Source organism: Rhipicephalus sanguineus, chromosome 1, assembly GCF_013339695.2.
Source record: "Rhipicephalus sanguineus isolate Rsan-2018 chromosome 1, BIME_Rsan_1.4, whole genome shotgun sequence".
Lineage (NCBI taxonomy): Eukaryota > Metazoa > Arthropoda > Arachnida > Ixodida > Ixodidae > Rhipicephalus > Rhipicephalus sanguineus.
Genome location: NC_051176.1, coordinates 150,262,996 through 150,283,752, shown reverse-complemented (window position 1 = coordinate 150,283,752; position 20,757 = coordinate 150,262,996). Strand labels below are relative to the sequence as shown.

The window sequence follows — 20,757 nt, the reverse complement described above, 5'->3', positions numbered from 1 at the left end:
GGGAACGCACGGCTCACTTTTAGTGTGATCACGAGCGCGCTGGTGTAATTCTATATTATAGCGACGCTGTATAGGGGCTAGGCGAAATCAAAAGTTCGTCAGTCCTATGGGCGCAAGAACTCCGAGCGCGAATCTGCCATAGAAATTGGGCAAGCCCCACTACTCACCACTGGTTCACTAAAAATGAAACACCGGCTGCTCATTTCAGCGGCAGGGGAAAACCAGTCCGCACAACAAAATGCTACATTGCTAACCCAATACCCCCCCCCCCTTTTTTTCAGCACACACACACACACTTACTATCCAACAACAATATCACGGACATTCGCGGGCATCAATTTTTACGCAGTATGACCTGATTACTGTACCCTCGTGAGTAAAATTTGCTTTATATATCTTTCTCGCCGGACAAATTGACATACTGCGATAATACGATAAATTGTTTTCATCTGTCGTGAGGAAAGATGCTGAGCAATTGCGCATGTGCTTTGAAGTTAGCACTACAAAGCGGATCGATTTCCGCAAGAGGCGCCCCATTCGTTGTTCGAAAGTTATGTATAGCGAACGCCGGCAGGTGTACCACGATAGTTCTTGAAGCCACCTGCAGCATAAGACGCTACCAACAGCAGACAGCGCGGCCTTGCTACGCAACCATGTCTTCTTCACAATCTAGCTCGCCTTCTGAACCTGAGCAGGTACTGTACACTGCCTTCTCTGTCATACATATCGAAGTAGTGGCTGTTGGCGTGCTCGGTCCTCGTTAACTTGTTAGCTGCATGCGTACTGAGTAGCAATTAGTGAACACTTCATGGGCTCTCGCAACAATGGCCAGCTACGGCACGTGCTGCATGCTTTTGCACAAAACGGCGGCGAGCGCTCGTGCTGGGCCACGATGTTCTGCTGCGGAGCACGAGCTAGCGAATTTAGCAACCAGCCGCCCTTCTCCAGTCGTGGTTGAATGCGAAAACGCTCGTGCGCAGGCAGACATATTTTGGGCGATCTAAAGCCCCGTTCACACCAAGTCGCGCGATTAGGCGCGAACGTATCGGTGACAAAGCAGCCCTGCTCATACTGCAGCGAGTGTGCCCGGTCGTGCGACATGCTCCTTGCACCCGCCAACTGTCCCGAGACGCGCTGACTCATCCATGGCCGGAAAAGAAGAGAAACGCGTGCGCGCGCGTCGCGCCTCCTGTCTTGTCCAGCCATAGCCTCATGTTCGACAGCGGTGCTAGAACGCAAGCGGCATTTCAGCGCTGGTGTTATGCATGACCACAGCCACGCTGGCAGCTTTCCACTTCCACGCCGTCAATAGCTCCACGCGCCTTCCCCTCCGTTCTCTCGTAATCTCACTTTCTGATTGTCTTGCGTCAAGCGATGCTTTTCTCCCGGCGACGAAAATATGTCGCAGAGCGATCGGCGCGACGAGGGCTTTTTCCGGTTGTGCGATGTGCCGCGCGATTTGTCCAGTGACCCGAAAGCTTTCAGTTTGAACGGGGCTTAAAAGTGTGTGCGAAATTGCTTTGCTACAATATTGTTCTTGGGGTTCAATTCCGAATATCCTCGGATTCGCTGTCTTGTCGCTCTGATTGGCCTGTAGGGCTTCTGCACTTTCTTTGGTTGGTTCAAAATGTCGTCATTACCGAATTTGACATTATAGCCTAATATGATTATAGGCCTCGTGCGCTCAGTTGATGGCACCACCACTCTCGCGCGGCGCCAATGCGGCCACTTAGCACATTTTGTTCCCTTCCCGGCGCGTAGCTCGAAGTTGCGGGCGGTGAACGTCGATGCGTGAAAATGGCAATGCAAAACGAGCCCGCTTGCTCTTTTTGCGGCTGCCCCCTGGACCAAATGGCAAACGTTCAGAAATACTTCAAACGAAGTAGTTCGCTTCGGCGTGGCGATTTGTATGCCGCTAATCACGTTTACTGCGTGAGATAAGAACTGCTCAGTGCTGTCGGTCCATCTGAAATATTCGGAAAATGCGTCGCACAAATAAAGGGCTTGGAGTACGACGTGCGTTTAGAAGCAAGTAAACTTTTTCCTTGACATACGATAGAAATTACTTTTTATCGGCAGCTTCGCGCGTCGCTTGTCCTATGACTGGCGCGCATTAGCAGAAAACTGGGGTAGTTGAAATGACGTATTAGCAGCGATAAAAAGATATACCGCACGAAGTGTCCGTCTCTGTTTTCTAGCGCTGTTAGTACGTCGAACACGTTGCTAAATTATATTTTTGAACACGTTCAACTGTTTTTCGTCTAGGCCCTCCGATCATAAAGCCGACCCTGTGGCCCCCCAGCCCGACAGTCGTGCACAGCCGACAAAATGGGCACTGCAGAGGACTGTTTTGCGCCACAATGGTTCCCACAAAATCTCCGTTCCGGCGAACAATAGTAAAAGGAACAAGGGAACCAATAATGTGTCAATATTACCCGGAGCAGTAGCGTAGCCAGAATTTTTTTTTTTTTTTTGCTGGGGGTTCAACGATACTTTATGTATGTTCGTCCATGAGTTTTATGCGTGCGTGTATATATACACACATGCAAAATCTAAAATCAGGGGGGGGGGAGGTGGTTTGAATACCCCTGGTTACGTCAGTGACTTGGATAGAAAACGAAAGAAATCGTGCGAAGACAGGACGCGTTTGCTTATCGGGTGCGCCGAACGGCTGCGTTCCAACGTTTTCGCCGATCAGCCTCGTACCACTTCCATGGACAATGATAAAATTGCACCTTCGGCAGTTTCCCGGCCGTGTACTTGTAGCTGTTATGACATGCGAACTCGTAAGAGCAGATAGAAGCCGACTTTTTTCGCCGCGTACACACGCTTGCGCATTCCCAACCTGCTGCGGCCAAGCGCGGCTGTGCGGAGGGAACAGGGACATTTTGCCAGCGGCCGCCGCTGTGGCGCTGCATGTCCGATTTGCAACAGCAGCGCACAAGGCCTATTACGAACAGACCCTAAGAGTACAATGACTCCAAGCTGCACTTGCACGTTCTCTTACGGAGCAAAGCAAGCGCCGCGCCTCTGCCACTGACCAAAAAGTACGAACCACGCGAGCAGCTGCCGAAATTGCCATCAAGCTGCCTCGGCTGACGAGCCGCCCGCTAAGAGCCTTCCTTTGGTCGATATGCACCTCTTAATGCCCGGTATCGCTTCTGCCAGTGGCACACTCGTTATCATGATGTTGGCACAAGAGGCGTAGCCGAATATTGGAGCTAACTAAAAAAAAAAAAAGAATAAAGGCAGATGCCTTCACTATTTCGACGACCTCTTGCGCCGATACTTTGGTAATTTGCGTGCCTCTGGTAGAAACGGTCACCTGAAATGCGTGCGAATGCCACTCTTAACAGCTGAGGGTTCACTAATTGGATAGCTGACCACTTCACCATGCACTCGCTTGGTCCGTATTATACATGTGCACGGTCTACCAGACGTGAAGGAACGTAAGGTGCTCAATGTGTGTACTTCAGTATGACATAACCCGCGTGTTTTTCCGGGACATTTTGCCCCCTATTCGAACCAATGAATCACTGGGAATCAGTTCCTGTATTTTTGCCGCAGAAGGAAAGTATCATGATCCACTACTCTGATAGCGCGGGCTACAAACTTGTAGTCGCGTATTTATTCCATCGAATACGTTGGTAAACGCCTTGTGTATGCGTGGTCTGCGGGTGCTATCTTCCTGAGCCATGGTTAATGGAACCACTCACGCGTTTAAAACGCGCGATTCATCACTCTTACTATTAAGAAAAAAATTACGTTACTTTTCACCCTCTTCATAAAATGTTAACGGGCAAAAGCGACTCAAGTGCCCATATTAACTCAAGCACACACGGTTGAATTCCTTCTCGACGCTTCTCGCGACACTTTAGTGAACCAGTGGTGAGTAGTCTGGTTTGCCCAATTTCTGTGACCCACATGTTCTTCCCGCGGTCAACTTCTTCATTTTTAGTGGCACAGTGGTGGGTAGTGGGGCTTGTCCAATTTGTGGCACATGCCTGCGCTAGGGATCTTCGGCCTAAGGACATCCGTTTCGCCTCAGCATATGCAGCTTTGCTGTAGAAAAATTCGCAGGGTCCCTTCTGCATTCGCCTAAGATGACTCGAAGGCGAAAGCCATCTTATTTTTCTTCTCAGTAAATGTATTGATCCTCCCCCTTCCGAAAGCTTTCTGTACCTAACGTGGTTTTGCACTGCCTCCTGGATCTGAGGCATTTCAAGCATTCTCCCTCATCTGGTTGGGTACTGCCTACGTAATCGGCCCACCTTTGACCAAGTGATGTTACGTGATGACTTAATCATGTGACGTCAAGTGGCTTCATGGTGATGTGACACAACTTGGCGATCTGTGACGTCGTGATATCATCTGGTGACGTCATCACGTGATGTTTTTTTTGCATCGCTCGGGTTTACTCCAACGCCGCGGGACGACGGCGACTCCGAGTCAATTTTCGCGTTTGATGAGGTATCTAAGGCTTTCACCTGAAAAAATAAAAACGGGAATATTGCACAGCTTCAAGACCGCTGTAATCTTCCACGCATAGCACCAAGTGTTGAGACGCTTCGCAGTGCGGCTGCCTATGCGGACTATTGTGCTGCACTGCGTCTTCACGGGGTCCAGCAATGGACGCTTCTCCGTTGCATTTTATACCCGCAGCTTTGTGGTAAATCACCCCAGCCAGCGCCTATCACCTTGAAGACTATCTCCAAGTGGCTCCCTTCCGATGGGAAAACGATGCGACTAATGTTGCCAAATGAGTCATGTTCACGAATTTGTCAGTGATATCTACTTTCACATTTTTGTTGTGTGTGTGTGTGTGCGTGTGTGTGTGTGAAGGGTTAAACAAGCCTTGAAAAAAAAAACGCGTGCAAGTGCCCACCGTATCTTATTCTTCTATTTCAGGCAAACAAGTTAGCCGAGGCGCTCATGGATGGCTTCGCAAGCTTCTTGTGCAACGAAGATCGGGATGTGTTTCAAAATGTCCACAGAATCAAACGTCTACTTAAGTTGGCTGATAGCCGCTTTCGGGATGGCAACGACCTCATCGAGTCATTCTTCAACCACTGTACACATGGCATCAAAGGTGACTGCTGGGCATTCTCTTGTCACCATAGGTTCAACACCGTCTTAATACCACATGGCATTGAAATGATTGCCATTCACGAGAACGCGTTCGCTTTGCAAACTCTAGAAAACGCGGAAGACATCCTGACCAGTCCACACGACCTCTTTTCCATGTGCGTCTGCCTCTGGCTTTTGACAACGCATAGGTGCATATTCAAAGTAGTCATCAACGTAGCGACTGTCGCGCGCTTTCACGCTCCCTTATTCTGGAGGCTGTTTTCCCTTAACGTTGCTCACCTTGAAAAAGTCGAACTTGTAGGCTTGCCTGCCGATGAGAGCCATTTCAGCGTCGCTCAGTCGCTCGAAAATGCTACCAAACTTTCGGAAATAATCATTGCTCATATAGCTCTCGGTGACAACCAAGTCGAGCTGCTTTGCGATGTACTAGCACAGAACGAGGGATTAAAGAGATTGGTGCTAAAATACGTCAGCATGACCGCAGTGGCGCTGCAGGTCCTGAGTGGGGCCATCACAAAGCACAGCCGTCCAGCGTCTTTAGAGTTACGTGAGAAAATTCGCACATGCGAGACATTCAAAAATGCTGTGGCGAACCTTTTGGACACACCTCTCAGCAAACTGTGTCTGGAGGCTCCGTGCAACTGGGAGGAACTGTTCAAGCGTCTTCGTTGCAATACGTGCCTCTCTGATTTGGAAATATTTGATTGTGGTTCTCGTATGTACACGTCCCTGAAGGACCTGGCAGGCGCTCTGCTCGAAAACTCGACATTAAAGCGTCTGAAGGTTTGCATTGGCTTTCCTCACATGGACGAGTGCGCTGCTGACCAGTGGCGTAAGCTTACAGAGTCGATAGGACGAAACCGAGGAATGAAATCGCTGAGTTTAGCCTCTTGGAACTACTGCGAAGAACATGGAGAGATAATGGCGGAACTTGCGGAAGCGATTGCCCAGAACAAGACCCTAGTGGAGCTTTCGGTGGAAGAGTGCGACCTTCCTGTAGCGAGTTTGTTGCTGCTTTTTGGCGGGCTCTCACTTAACGAGACGATGGAGGCACTTCATATCGGTACCTTGCCTGCGGACGAAGAGGTAAATCGCTTGGTGCTCAAGCGTGTTGCCGAGCTCGGCCTGGGCGAACGTGTGGATTGTACGTACGTGCTAAGAAGCGACTGGCAGCTTTACCAGTCCGAGGAAGCCTACAGAGCCACGTGCTTTCGTAGGTTGAGATTGGTGGACACGTCCGCGTTAGACGGGCCCTACACCATCAATATTCTCCGTCGTGCGGGGGACACCCTAACTTCCCTGACCTTGGAAGGCGTGGCTGGTATACCTATGAGCTGCACTGGCGCCGAATGTCTGGCCGATATGTTTGCTAACAGCAGTATACTCGAACATGTCACGCTTTTGTTTGACGTCGACGCCAGTGTCGCGATCACGATACTCAAGGGGTTGGCCTCCTCCCGAACAATCTACACCGTGACCATTGGCCGCGAATGGCAGCTGTCTCGTGAGGTGGCGATCGCTTTCGGAGAAACCCTTCGAAAGAACAGTAGCATAGCGGAGCTAACAGTGTGGCAGGACACTCGAAGAGGATTTGAAGAACTGAAGGAACACCTTCGACTCGGCGTTAAGCCCAATTACGCCATTTCCAAGGTGCGATTGTTGTATGGCCCTGAGAAGAAGGAATCGTATGATTGGGATCTGTTGCAGATGTTGCAAAACAACAGGGTCGTCGCCAGCTGGGCTGTGGACGCTGTCCTCGGATACAATTGTACGAGAGCATGCATGTACGCATTTATTCGCATGAAGGCGTGCAACAACTACAGAGCCGTTCTGCGCCGCACTATGGGTTGCAATAGAAAAGAACTGGAGCCGAAGATTATGGAAGCCTGTAAGCGTTCAGAAAGAGTGTTGCCGGAGTTTCCGCTTGCTGGCACTGAAGATGGACAAACAGGGGCATCTGTTAAAAGGACAAATGCGTTGCGCACTTTCAATAAGGACTTCATCGAGGAAGTCAAGATCTTTCTCGTGGCTCTGAATCTCAAAGGCAAGCTGTGTCATAATCGGAAGACTTAGTTTAGGACATTCTTCCTAAGTTGCAATGCATCGCTGTTGATAGCGTGAGTCCATGCCTGTGGTTTTACGTTTTAAAACTTTTACAGGAACTTTTTCCGGGTGTTTTATGCTCTCTAATATGTCTCTACTTTGTTCTCCAACTCGAAATGTATGGTGGCAATTGTGGCGTTGTTGTGAGGATATATTTGTCTTTGTTCGTTGTTACACTGTGTGCCTCCAAAGGTGTCGTCATGCCCTTTGCCCTCTAGTTCGTGTGGTGTGAATAAATTGATTCCATTTTACCAGCTCAACAAGTGTTGTCTTCGCGTCACCGAATAGTACTCAGCAGCATAAGTAGTTCGTATACCTTAAAAACATCGTATACGTGGCCAGCATAAAAAATCGAAGTAATGAAAACATTGTGTAGAAAGTCATTAGCTATAAAACATATACTTTATAAGAAATGAAATCCTTACATTCCGAACATACTATTAATGAAATGTTGAACCAACATTAAAGAAAAACACCATGGCAATCGGTATCGCAAATGTATTCAGCGCCATGGCAACGTTTTCGTTCGGCTTCTTAGGTGAGAACACCTGCGTCTTGTTTCGCTTGATGTCTGCACTCGGCCTCTCGTGTACGAACTGCTGGGTCTTCCTAATGTTGGCGCATGCGCTTGGCAACCATCCAAGATATGCGTAGCGTCATCTTCCTAACGAGCACACGACGCAAGGCGCTCGTGCCATATGTTCATGTGTGCCTGTTCGCCCAGCGCTATTCTGTACGACGATCTTGTACAGTCGTGAACACGTACGCGAGTGCGCGCCCACACTTTGAGGTAACTGCTTCGCACACGGTGCCCTGTATGGGGCAAAAAAGGGAGGTGAAAGTTTTAAATGTAAGACTGTGCAGTCGTTATCGTAATATTTAGACCAGAGTCCTCACATACGTTTTCTACAAAAGGGCGCTGGTAATAAACCGATTAAATGACTGGTTTAATGTCAAATATTGCGGTAATAAAATCGTCTCGAATACACACTTACCGTATGGTGCACTAAATTATAAATCCAACATGCATCCTTTTTCGTGTCGCAAAAATATTTGCCAATGGTCTTGACTAACGCCCTATAGAGAAAGGATGATGAAAAGAAAAATTTAATGTGCCGGAGTGCACAGTCCTGGAGATTCGAAGTGGCTTTTCCTGTACGCTCCCAACTTTGACCGAGAGTGAACATCCCCAGACCGTGCTTGTATACGTAACAAATGGACGCATACGGCCGCAAGCTTAATTTTGTGTACGAGATTGCCAATTAATTGCTCAACGTTGATTAGTCCAGATCGTCTCTTATCCTATTTGCATCACCTTCGTAAATGTTTTGCATACTACCATGAAAATTGATTGGTCTGCAGTTCTTCACATCATTTTTACATCTCCTTTCATGTGTATTTAATACTGGCATTTTCACGACTCGATGGTTCCTTTGAAGACTTCAGGCATTGTTTGTAGAGGGTCGCAAACTTCTCGAGTCTTTATCTTTCATCAGGTCAACCGTTACGCTGTCTTCTCCGGTTGCTTTTCTGTGGGACAAGCCTGGTGCTGCTTAAGCTTGTAGGGCGTTACATATGGAAGTTCAACGTCCTGTTTTACTTTAATTTTAATCAAAGTTAGGTGGCATGTCTGTGAATTTCACAGTTCAGAATTGAACTGTGAACTTTCCTACAATTTCCAATTGCTAATAACATTGCCCTGCTTATCCTTCGCTGCATGCGTTTTGGTTCGTCCTGCTTTGATGCTTTTACTTTTATCTCTTGAGGTAGTTACTGTAATCTGTTGTCGTTTTTTATTAACTCTTTAGTGTTTTGAGAAAGCTTGCTTATTTCTTGCCTCTGTGCTTTGCCTCAGACTTCCACTGCTGCTTCAATTGCTTTAGCAATTGGTTTAGTTTGGGTTTTTGCACCTATCCGTGTTGTCCTCTCATCTTTGTCTAGTTTAGCGCATTGTTTAATTCGTCAACATCATGAACCGACCCGCCAGCAACAAGTTTTGATTGAATGACTGTTTCGTTCATTTTTTCTATGTTGTCATTTCTTCTTCTGGAGCATTGTATCTGTTCTTAATGACAATCGTGCATTCCTATTTTTGTCCTGACTGCATAGAAGTGGGGCTGTTTTCTTTCGTCCTTGTTCTCGTCAGGTTGAGTACAATCTTTGCCCTAACTATCCTGTGATTACTACACCTTGCTTTACGCACAATTTCTATGATCTGCATTACGCCAGGGTTTCCACATATTAGACGTCTATCTCATTTTTTGTTTCTCCATTAGGGCTTTTCCATGTTTTCTTCCTGTTTCCGTGCTTTTTGAAGGTGTTCATTATATAGAGTAAATGTCTTTTTCTGCGCATTCATTTAACATTTCACCTTCCCTCTTCCTATAGTTCATGCCATAGTTGCAGAATGCTTCTTCTTCTTCCTTTTTTCATATTATTGCTTATAAATCTCCCATGAATATGGAGCTGTTGTAAATGCTGTTGGCGCGTTTGTCCAGAGAATATGGAGCTGTTGTAAGATGTCCACGCGTTTGTTGCACGATGGCGTGAGTGCGTTAGTTTGTTCAGAGAGCGGCTCTTTCGAGACCCTACAAGCGCCAGGCTCATTTCTTTTCCAATGTCTATTCATAGACCTCTTCTACTTCCTTGTTGTCACGGCTTAACGTTGGAGTGTACCGTTGTGCTACTTTCTGTTTGTATCTGCTACTTTGTTTTTTCACGACACATGCTGTTTTTTCATTGATGCTGTTAATATTCATCATCACCTGCATGATCTTTGTGGGTTAGAACTCTGTGCCACACCCTTGCTTCTCTGGGAGCTTTCTCTGGCAGAGAATGTGTCCATCAGTCCGCACTGTTTGTTTCCCCAAATCTTCTAACCTCACCAAGGCCAATGATGTCCCATTCAACACTTTCTTCAAAGCAGATTCCCTAATCTAGCTTTACTTGAGAGGGTTCAACGCTAGTCTAGCTTCACCAAGCACATGCTGATTTAGAATAATGCATTATAAGCTCTCAAAACAAGAGACGACACATGGTGAGTAGGTATGTGCCTTGGAATGCCAACAATGAGTGAACCAAGAGATATTTTCATAGTGCTGTTGTACACTTCTTGTATAGTGCTTTGTCTTGTGTAGTACCCTTGCATTGTACAGAAATCTACACGTGTATTACTATGGTGCTGTTCACATGGCAGTCAGCTGCAACTGCATCGTGCAGTTATTGTTGGCGCAAGTTGAGTGCGAGGTGTACCAGGCCAAAAGGATGGGAACTTGCTTGGGTTTTACTCATAGTTTGTAAGCAATAATTATCAGGCAATGCAACTGCCTTGCTGTTTTCATTAGTCACAACTGCTTTTTTTTAATATGCTCATAGTGTGTATCTTCGAGCACGTCAGCAACGTGTGCCTTTGCAGAAATGTGCTACGCGTATTTGGTTATATATTTAGGGGAAAATGCACAACTGCATACAAGTACGAGACCATTCTCATAGGAATGCATTCGTGACCAGGCACTTGCAGTAATGCCATGCGGGCCCCTTAGGTATGAAAGCTGAGATTCCTCTCAGCCCTCTTGGCTGCGGTCAGTCGCCAGCTAGTGTGCACAGTTTTGAATAATTACTCAAGGAGCGTTTTCAGTCAGCTAGCTGAGCAGGAGAATTGCAACAGGCCTTACACCGGTCACTTTCGATCGCAATAGATCTCTCAGGATGGATTGAATTTATCGATCGCGATTGACTCCCTTTCGCAACATGCGCAAGGAACCAATCGCAATCAACAGATTTTATCCGTGTACGTCTCGATAAGCATTGCTTTACCATGCTGCCGCAGGACAGGCCGAATGAGACGCAGATAGGGCGTTGAATTACAATCGATAGTCATTGGTCTGGTTCCATTATGTACAACTAAAAACTCGAATAAGCCTACAGTCAACGAAAACTTGCGATGTAGTCGATTGATGCGTTTTTTTTTTTTTTTTTGCTCGGCAAGCTGACCCACCTGTTAGGCGAAGGCAAATTCGGGTTCAGTAAGCTGTTAGCGCGCATATTTCACGGTGAGATCTCATTGCTTGTATGTACTTCTGCAGCTTTTTTAATTGTTTCGCTCTTTTATGGTTTGAGACGAATGTATTCGTCTCAAATGATTCCACCTAAAACGTTGTTGCGTGCGCCTTCGCCAGTTTAGGCCCTGCTGAGCCTCCTGGCGCGATAGCGACGCTCACATTGTAGTTTGGCCTCCGGTTTCTTGCATGTCATATGTTGTGCCGGCTGACGAGCGTAGGAGGAACCCGTAGAACCGTAGCGGCTGAAGCAACCCCAGTGCGCCGCACAAAACCAGGCACGACGCCATTTTGTTAAGAAATGAATTTCCTCCGCTTCCTCTTTAAACAGCGCCGTCTCTCCTCGCGCTATATTAGTCATTTAGCAAATTACGGAAATACGGTACGCAAATACGGTAAGGCAGTACGGTACCGCTCCTTCTTTCCCGGTCATTGAGCGGCCAAAGCACAACCAGCGGGAAAGGGGGAACGCTATCGTACTGCCTTACCGTATTTGCGTACCGTATTTCCGTAACTTGCTAAAAGACTCTAATATACGCCGCCGCTATCCTTATTTTCGTACTACATTCAAATCTACAGTTTCCGTTCTCTAAAGTGGTATAGATGTTCTCTGGCCGCACTTTGTCCGACGTTCTTCCTACCGTGTGCTCGCGTAAATTTGTGCGTATGCTTGCGTGTTTTGATTTATCACTGTGCCGCGTGATCACTACAAGCTTGTTTTAGTGACACAATTCTGCCAAGACGAGGAGGCGAACTGACGTGCTGTGTTCTAGGTTTTGATAACAACACGATGAATCATGCACACATTTTGTTCCACTGTTTCCATAAAAACGAGAAGATGAAGAGGGAATAGTTGCGCCGGATAAACCGACAAGGACGAGGAGGATGGTTTACACTTTGGCAACCCTCTGCACACGATACTTTATCCACTTCGAAAATTCTGTAGCCTGAAATTGCATGTTTGGTTGTATCATGCCCGGCTTCGTGGGTAGTAACACTGGACTCGCAAAATGACAACGGAAAATTCCTGAACTGCTTTCTTCAGGCATATTCAGAGACCCTTTGAAACAAAGGAATCGTGACACTTGCCGAGATATCACACCTGCAAAATAATTATGAAATGTATGGTGAAATAAATCAAAACGTTCGCTGTACTCGATGTGACGTTTAAACGTAGCTATAAATACGAGTGACAGGGGAAAGGCAGAGATGACGCGCGAGTGTCATCTCCGCCTTTCGCTTGTCACTCGTACGCCCTTGCGATTTCTTTAATAATATCGTGCGGGCGTTGCATGCGGGAGTTGGTAGTGCTTGATAATGGCAAGAAGTAACGAATGCACGCTTGGAAGGAGTTTCCAGGAATCGTAGTCAAAACTAACATGCCGACCACCGACACCAAAACTCCGGGGCCACGTTTCCAATAAAACAAGGATCATAAAGTAGGTACCGCATTTTGTGCAGAAAGGCAGCTCATATATGTTACTTACGTTAATGTGTTGCATCAGAACGGGTACTCGGAGTGCATGGTGAGCCCATGATATGCGCACAATTAATGAATTTCCACAAAGATGCCGATGCACCTCGTAACGCTTTGCTCAAAGCGAGAAATCCTGCATAGGCTGCTACTCGCTGACTGCTTCGCATGAAATTTATTCCCACAATGCATGGGATCTGTTGGACTCGGTTTCTTTAATCGTTACAATGAAAAAAACATAGTCGAAGTCCGACAATGAGTTTAGAGAAAACGTGGGCTATCAAAAACACGCTCACTACAGAGCTCTGAACCGTTGGGACGATCGACCGCGCGTGATACTCTTCCAATATAAACAGCGGTTCGTTCAGATTACGAGCCCGCTCTGCGCAAGCGGTTTTCCGAAGCTACGGACTCGCAATGCACAATGAAAGCCGCGTTAGCTGTCATCGAAGTGACATTGTTGCTGCGAAATTCAGTTGCATCGCATGACATGCCTTGCCAGATGCAACGTGGTTTACTCCGTAGCATATGGCGACCAGCACGATGTCAGAACGAGCGATAATAGCATGATGATCTCCGGAGATGGCGTGTCGACGAACCATGCGCGTTACGACAAGCCTGAACTCGCAGCTGAAGCAGACGACGGAGTTCGGCGCTCTTTTTTCCCGTGATGCACTGCGTCGATGCATGGTGGCGCGCACGACTTTAAGGAAAGGTCCATTGCTGTTGCAATGCTGGGTAATGTTGGTTACAGACGCTTAGTCTTGGCTAACCGCTCTTATATACGCATAGGCGTGCGCCGTTTTCTCCCCGGGTCATGCTGCAGACCCCCCCCCCCTGTGTTGGACAAACGTGAAAGAAAAGAAGCTTCGCGATGGATGCAATAATGAAAATAAAGCGATGATATCCTGCTCACAACGTCCTGCCTTTTGTCACAGTCTTTAAGGGGGTAAAGTTGGGAAGTAAACGGTCCTTAGAATGCGACATCAGGGGTACTCTGCCGCCATTATCGCCAAAAATCAGCATGGCGATAACCCTGTTGTACATTAACTCTTACGTGGGCGTGGGAAAATTGGCCTCATTTTGTACGTTTTAGTAATTATTTTTGGTTACGAATAATATTATAGATAAAGTGTAATATTTAATATCAATATAACGCTAAGTGATTATACTTTTTAATGGTATTACTTCGAAAAATTCATATTAAGGTATAATATGCAAGAATATTTGTGAAAAACTAGGTTTATTGAACATTGCATAGAACATTTTTAATGTTATGCCTCCAACATAAAAGAAAAAAAAACGAAAAATAATCTGAGATATACAAAATATTTGCACAACAGCTTTTTAGATTAGAGGAAAGTTTGAATGATCTAGCTCAAAAAGAATATGAGTTACAATTTTTTTTCTGCCCAATGAAAACTGCATTATTCCATCAGGTTACACGGTTATATTTTTTGGCTCAACGCAGCAATACAATAAACTTAATTGAGAAGAATAATAAATTTACTGTTGAGCCATACGTATTTCATCAAATATGCTAAATAGCAGCACAGAAAAAAAATCAGATACCAAAAGTTAGCATTGAACACGGCACCAAAACATCCTGAAGCATGGCTTCGCCGCATGCAATAAAAATATCCTAAACTTGTAAGCTACAAAGTGGTCTTCGCATTTTGATGTCTGACATTATTGAAATATGTGGAACCATGTATGAACGCTCAAAAATGTAAAAAAAAATGCCTTTTTCTAAGGTTGGTGTGCCACTGGGCAAAACAAGCGTCACAAGTGGTATTTGTCCAGTCGTCAAGTTTATTGTCCTCTTAGCACTTTTTGCATTTTCTCCGCTTCGTCAGTGGGTAGGACTTGTTCTGAATGTACATACTTGTTTTGGTTTGGGGAGGTGTAGTCGTGGAAGCTCGACGATGCCCATATAGATCAGCAGGCAAATGGAATTCACCATCTCTGCGGCCGTGACCATTTCCCAAGAACCATCATCTTCGGCATAAGACTGCTTCTACAGAATTTGCAGCCACGCACACTAATTTTTGTTAACATATATCCTGTTTATTACCTCCGCTGTGAAGAAGATGCCCAAAACGCCGATTTTCCCTGTGACGTATATCGCTTCACTGCGCAACACTACTCTGAGGTCACAGCCGGGTAGCCTTCTTGGGCTGAACATTACTTTCTACAGGTTGAAGGCTATGTCACCAAATTGTTACCATATACTGTTGAAACACTACAAATAAAAGATGTAATAGTGCGAACATCCTCACGACATTTCAATGGGAGTAAAAAAAACAGAAAGCGTAACGTACTGATCAACACCTGGCTACGATCCGGGTTCGTTCTACGGCTTTTTGTCATCCGAACTATATTTCCATGATTTGATATCATCCTTGGGTCACTTCTGCTAGAAACAGCAGAAAAATTGCTTGCGGATGCAACAGAATTCTGCAAGGAACACCATTTCTGAGAGGTCCTCGCTACCGTTTCGTCTGCCATTTTCGCGAACAAACCAAGCGAACCGCTATCTTTGAGTCGCTGTTAAAAATCGCTGCTGCTCGGGAAGAAAACCAACTATACAGAAAACGAAACATTAGTGCTTACATAATGTGCTAGGTGGTGCAACTGGTTGACAGGAGCGCCCGTACACTTAAATTGTCGTTCGGCACGTTCGGGTCACCAGTGACCCACGTTCTATGGGCGCGGTCAGAAAAGAGTTAAACAATGACAGGACAGGTCCGACAGATATGGGGCTGAATTGGTGCCCTCTTTAGGTGACTAAGCCCTTTTGTCTCCACTGTGCGAACGCCCACATACATATCGACTGCTATGAATCTGCCACTTATGGTCTAGCGTTGTTAGACTTTGCAGGAATGCGACACTGCTGAGGCTAGGCACGTCATGTAGCGCGCAGGGGCGTTTATTTCTCCCCCGTGTAGCAGACGTCTCCTCTCAAAGTGCTTCTTGCCCACAACTACTCGATTTACACATAAAGGTTGGTCCACCTCGAGTAACGCATTATCAAACAGTGCAGAATAGCGAGATCGTCCACAACTGCTCCGCATATAAAATCGATTCCGAAAGTGTGTGGAATCAGCCCGAATTTTTCGTAATTTGCTCCCGTACAAATGCTGCTGCCAAGATTCCATCTCGCGACCTCGTGCGTAGCAACGCAACGCCACGGCCGCTATGCCGCAAAGGTAGCTAGGTGAATATGAAAAATATACTCGGCTGCTGACCCGAAAGTCGCGGGTTCGATCCCGGCCGCGGCGGTCAAATTTCGATGGAGGCGAAATGCTAGACGCCCGTGTACTATGCGATGCCAGTGCACGTTACAGAACCACAGGCGGTCGGAATTTCCGGAGCCTTCTACTACGGCGTGCCTCATAATCATATCGTCGTTATGGCGCGTGAAACTACAGGTAATATATAATACGAAAAGTATACCTTATGCGCCACGTTATGCGACCGGATTCCTTTTCGGAGACACTATACACGTGGTCCACAGCATTCAGCTGACGTAATTTGCTATGTAAGATTTTCATCATGCAATATGAACAATCGGACATGTTGCAAATTAATGTGCCGAGCAAAAGCGGTTTCTCTTCCTAAAAAAAAAAAAAACGCGGCGCAATCGACTCCCCCGTATACACATTTTCACTGTGGCAAATAAAGCAATACCAGCGCGTCTTGCAACTCATTGACAGTCCGTTAAACGCTTGAGAAGTATCAGTCGGTGCATGCTGCGCTTGAGTAGATGGATGGATCCTCCGAGCGTCCCATTTATAACTGGGTGGTGATCTGTGCGCCACCAAGCACAGTCTATTTTGGAGCGCAGCTCTTAGGCGCCCGTGTCTGCGTTGAGCGGCGTCGCCGTCGGTGGCGTAACCGATAGACATGAAAGAGTAACCGATAGACATGAAAAAAATTAAATGAGAAAAAAATACCCAGGATCGAATGGGATTTCAACTCGGGCCCTCTGCGTGGCAACTAGTCGAGTATTCTACCACAAAGCCACGCTGGTGCTTGAAATTTGCAAAAATACCCTATACATAGCGTCATGTCGGGCAAAGAATCGCGTTAACCTATGTAATATAGCGTGGCAGGAGAGTGAAATAACCAGTCATCACACAATGCTAATAGAACCGATAGATGTGGGATGCCGTGTCGATAGAAGGACGCATCCCAACATTAACGTAACAACTGTTTATTAGTGAAGCAGCAGCGGGGTGAGCATACCGACGCTGCGCTCAGTCGGGTAGCGAAGGAAGGAAGGAAGGAAGCTTCCGAGCTTGGCAGCTTGGTTTTATAGCCACCGTCGGTGACGTAAACGCTGCGGTGGCGCTGTCCCTTATCAGAGGCGTGGTGTAGCATGCAGCCATGTCACGCCGGGCTAGATAGTGACGAGGCGGAGGCTGCGCCAGTTTGTGCGCAGTGTGTTGCCACATCACCCCCCCCCCGCGGAGTGCAGAGCCCTCAGGGTCTGTAGAAATCTGGGAGGCGTACCAGACGTCCAGAGCGTGTTGTGACCGGAGCGGGCTGCGACGTCGGCGGCTGTGGATAGACGCCTGTGGGTGGAGTGGCGCTGCCCGGATCGTTCGCAGCGATGTATGCGGGCTTGAGCCGGTCAATCGAGACGCGGACGTCGTTCCCGTTCAGGCGCAGAGTGAAGTTTTTGTCGTCGCGATGGACGACCAGGTAGGGTCCACTGTAGGGTGGCTGGAAAGGCCTGCGGACGGTGTCGTCGCGGAGGAAAGCGTGCGTGCACGATGCTAGCTCCTTGAAGACGAAAGGTGTAGGCTTGCAGTGGTGGGCTGCAGGTGACGGGCGTAAAGCGGCGATGGTGCGTCGGAGCCGGGCGACGAAGTCGGTGGGATCTGACGTCGTAGTGCTGGATGGCAGTGCAGCGAGAAATTCCCCTGGGAGACGGAGTGGTTCCCCATAGACGAGTTCTGCTGGTGTAGCCTGGATGTCCGGTTTGAAGGTGGCGCGAATGCCGAGGATGACGGCTGGGATGGCCTCGAGCCAGGTTGAGTCCGGGTGGCACATAATGGCTGCTTTGAATTGTCGATGGAACCGCTCGATCATTCCGTTGGCGCAGGGGTGGTAACTGGTGGTCCTCAAGCGTTCGAAACCGATGGTCAGCCCGAGGAGCCTGAAAAGGTGCGACTCGAACTGTCGTCCTTGGTCAGTGGTTACGCGGCGGGGGGAGCCGAAACGGGCAATCCAGCCGGTGAAGAAGGCCGAGGCGACGTCTTCCGCGGTGATTCCCTCGAGGGGCCATGCCTCGGGCCATCGAGTGTACCGATCGATGGCGGTGAGGCAGTAGCGATAGGGTCCAGCCGGAGAAAAGGGTCCTATGATGTCTAGGTGGACGTGCTCAAACCGACCAGAGGGCCGAGGAAATGTTCCGAGTGGTGACGTGACGTGCCTGGTTACTTTAGCGCGTTGGCATTGAATGCAGGAGCGCGCCCAGGTGCGACAATCCCGCTGCATAGAGGGTCAGACGTAGCGGTCAGCCACGAGGCGTGTCGAGGCGCGTATGCCGGGATGGCTGAGGTTGTCGAGCTGGTTGAAAAGACCACGGCGATGAGACAGGGGCACATAGGGCCTGCTTCGTCCTGTCGACATGTCGCAACAGATTGTGGTTGGCGACCCTGGGATGGGGACTTGTTGCAGCTGAAGTGAGGACCTGCCCTTGAGAAGTTGCTGCAGTTCGGCGTCTGTAGTCTGAGCCTCGGCGAGGACGTCCGCTGTTATCTGCACAGAGCTGATGGCTGCTACACGTGAAAGCGCGTCGGCGACCACGTTGTCTTTCCCGCTGACATGTTGGATGTCGGTGGTGAACTGTGAAATGAACGAGAGTTGGTTCTGCTGTACAGGCGGGAGTTTGTCGCGACGTTGAGAGAAGGCGTAGGTAAGAGGCTTGTGGTCGGTATAGATGGTGCAGTTCTGCGCTTCGAGGATATGGCGAAAGTGTTGCACTGCTTCGTATATCGCCAGAAGTTCTCTGTAGTAGGCTGGCAAACTTGTCGGGGCGGTGGTCGTGGTTTCGTCAGTGGAACTGGCGGTTGAAGGGGTCGTTTTCCGAGCTTCGAGCTTCTTGGAGAAGAACGCCAAGGGATGCCAGGCGTTGTCCACACGTTGCATGAGGGCGGCGCCGATGGCGAAGCTAGATGCGTCCGTGAAGAGTCCCAAGGGAGCGTCTGGCACGGGATGGGTGAGAAGCGTGGCGGTGCAGAGGGCGGCTTTGCAATCTTCGAAAGCTTTCGCTAACGTCGGTGTCCACGTGACGGGTTGGTTCCCTCGTAGGCCAGCCAAAGCATCATGCAGGGAAGCCTGGTAGTCGGCTGCATGTGGCAAGAAACGCCTGTAGAAGTTCAGCATGCCAAGGAAACGGCGAAGGTCTTTAGCGGTGGTGGGTTGAGGGTAACTTTGCAGGTCCGAGATGCGTTGGGGCAAGGGCCGAGTTCCCTCAGATGAAACTTCGTGGCCGAGGAAGCGGACGACGGAAGCGCCTAGCGTGCTTTTTTGGATATTGACGAGTAGACCGTGGTCATCGAGGCGTTGGAACAGCAGACGAAGGTGCCTGTGGTGTTCTTCGGCGTCGCGGGAAAATACCAGTATGTCGTCAAGGTACACGAAGCAGAAGTCGAGGCCGCGGACGACTTCGTCGATGAAGCGCTGAAAGGTTTGTCCAGCGTTCCTCAGGCCGAAGCTCATGAAGGGAAACTCGAACAAGCCAAAAGGAGTGATGATTGCCGTTTTCGGGACGTCATCCGGATTGACGGGTATCTGTGTGTACGCCTTCACCAAGTCTAGCACGGAGAACACATGGCAGCCTTAAATGCGATGGGCGAAGTCCTGTATGTGGTGGACGGGGTACCTGTCCGGGATGGTGCGCGCGTTGAGGGCACGGTAGTCCCCACAGGGCCGCCAGCCTTCGGTCTTCTTCGGAACAAGGTGGAGTGGCGAGGCCCATGGACTGTCGGAGCGGCGGGCTATTCTTCGCGGAGCATGGCCTCGAACTCTGCTTTGGCTATGCGCATGCGGTCCGGGGCAAGGCGACGGGCGCGGCAGAAAACCGGAGGGCCTGATGTGGTGCGGATGTAGTGCACGGTGGTGTGCTGCACTTGCGTGGCAGTCCGCTGGGGCGCGTCAATCCGGGAAATTCGGCGAGGATGGCGTGGTACGGCGAATGATTGTCAACACTGAGTACCTTGATGCTTGGCTGTTGGGCGGTCGTTCGCTGGCCTGGTGTGGAATGTCCCGTTGTCGCGTCGATGAGGAGGTCGTTGCGGCAGTCTGGAAGGAGGTTGTAGTGGGCCAGAAAGTCTGAGCCGATGATTGGCTCGGCGACGTCGGCGATGACAAAATTCCAGCAAAGGTCACTGCGTAAGTTTCTGAGCTGGATGTGCAGGCGGAGCGAGCCGTACGTCTTGATTGTGGAGCGGTTTGCCGCACTGAGCTCGAAAGACGTAGGCGGACGAGGACCTTGAAGATGGGATCGCGGGTAGCAGCAAATGTCAGAGCCGCTGTCGACAAGGAACCGGTGCTTCGTGATTTGGTCGGTGACGAAGATGCGACGGCCTCCAGGTTGGCAGCTTGCGGCCGTCTCTACGAGCTGCCGTTGGCGTTTTCCGCATGCCCAGCGCAACACGGTGCTCGACATTGCCGGGCTCTGTCCCCGAAACGTTGGTGGTAGTAACACGGGCCATTATCGGGTTGCCGCGACGAAGTGATGTTAAGGTCGCGGCTTTGCGACTTGGCGGCGCTGGTGCATCGAAGACGTTCAACCAGGCGTGTTGAATGGAGGTGAGCTGTCGATCGATGTCGTCGATACGGCGTGACAAGCTCCGCGGCGTTCAGCGATGCGGCGACAGCCTGGGTGTGTGGGCAGACAGCCGCGGCAAGGTAGACCCGACGAACGCGATCAGCGATCTCCGCGAGTTCGCTTCGAGGGGTAGCCTACCTGAGCCTGCAGAATTGCCTGGACGTACGGCGGGAGTCGTGGAGCCAAAGCGC

At 48.9% G+C, this 20,757-nt stretch overlaps 1 protein-coding gene across 1 annotated transcript; it reads left to right on the top strand.

Annotated features, from left to right (window-relative positions):
- The first annotated feature begins 641 nt into the window (after positions 1-641).
- On the top strand, positions 642-7,209 carry LOC119400195 (uncharacterized). The gene is made up of 2 exons (XM_037667200.2): positions 642-695; positions 4,909-7,209. The coding sequence occupies exons 1-2, from the start codon at positions 654-656 to the stop codon at positions 7,159-7,161; spliced, it is 2,295 nt and encodes a 764-aa protein (XP_037523128.1). The 5' UTR covers positions 642-653; the 3' UTR covers positions 7,162-7,209.
- Positions 7,210-20,757: the final 13,548 nt, after the last annotated feature.

Excerpts from the sequence above, each read along its gene's own strand:
- LOC119400195 (XM_037667200.2), top strand. The coding sequence starts at position 654 with ATGTCTTCTTCACAATCTAGCTCGCCTTCTGAACCTGAGCAG. Across the intron at positions 696-4,908 it reads CGCCTTCTGAACCTGAGCAG|GCAAACAAGTTAGCCGAGGC; the intron begins GTACTGTACACT and ends CTTCTATTTCAG.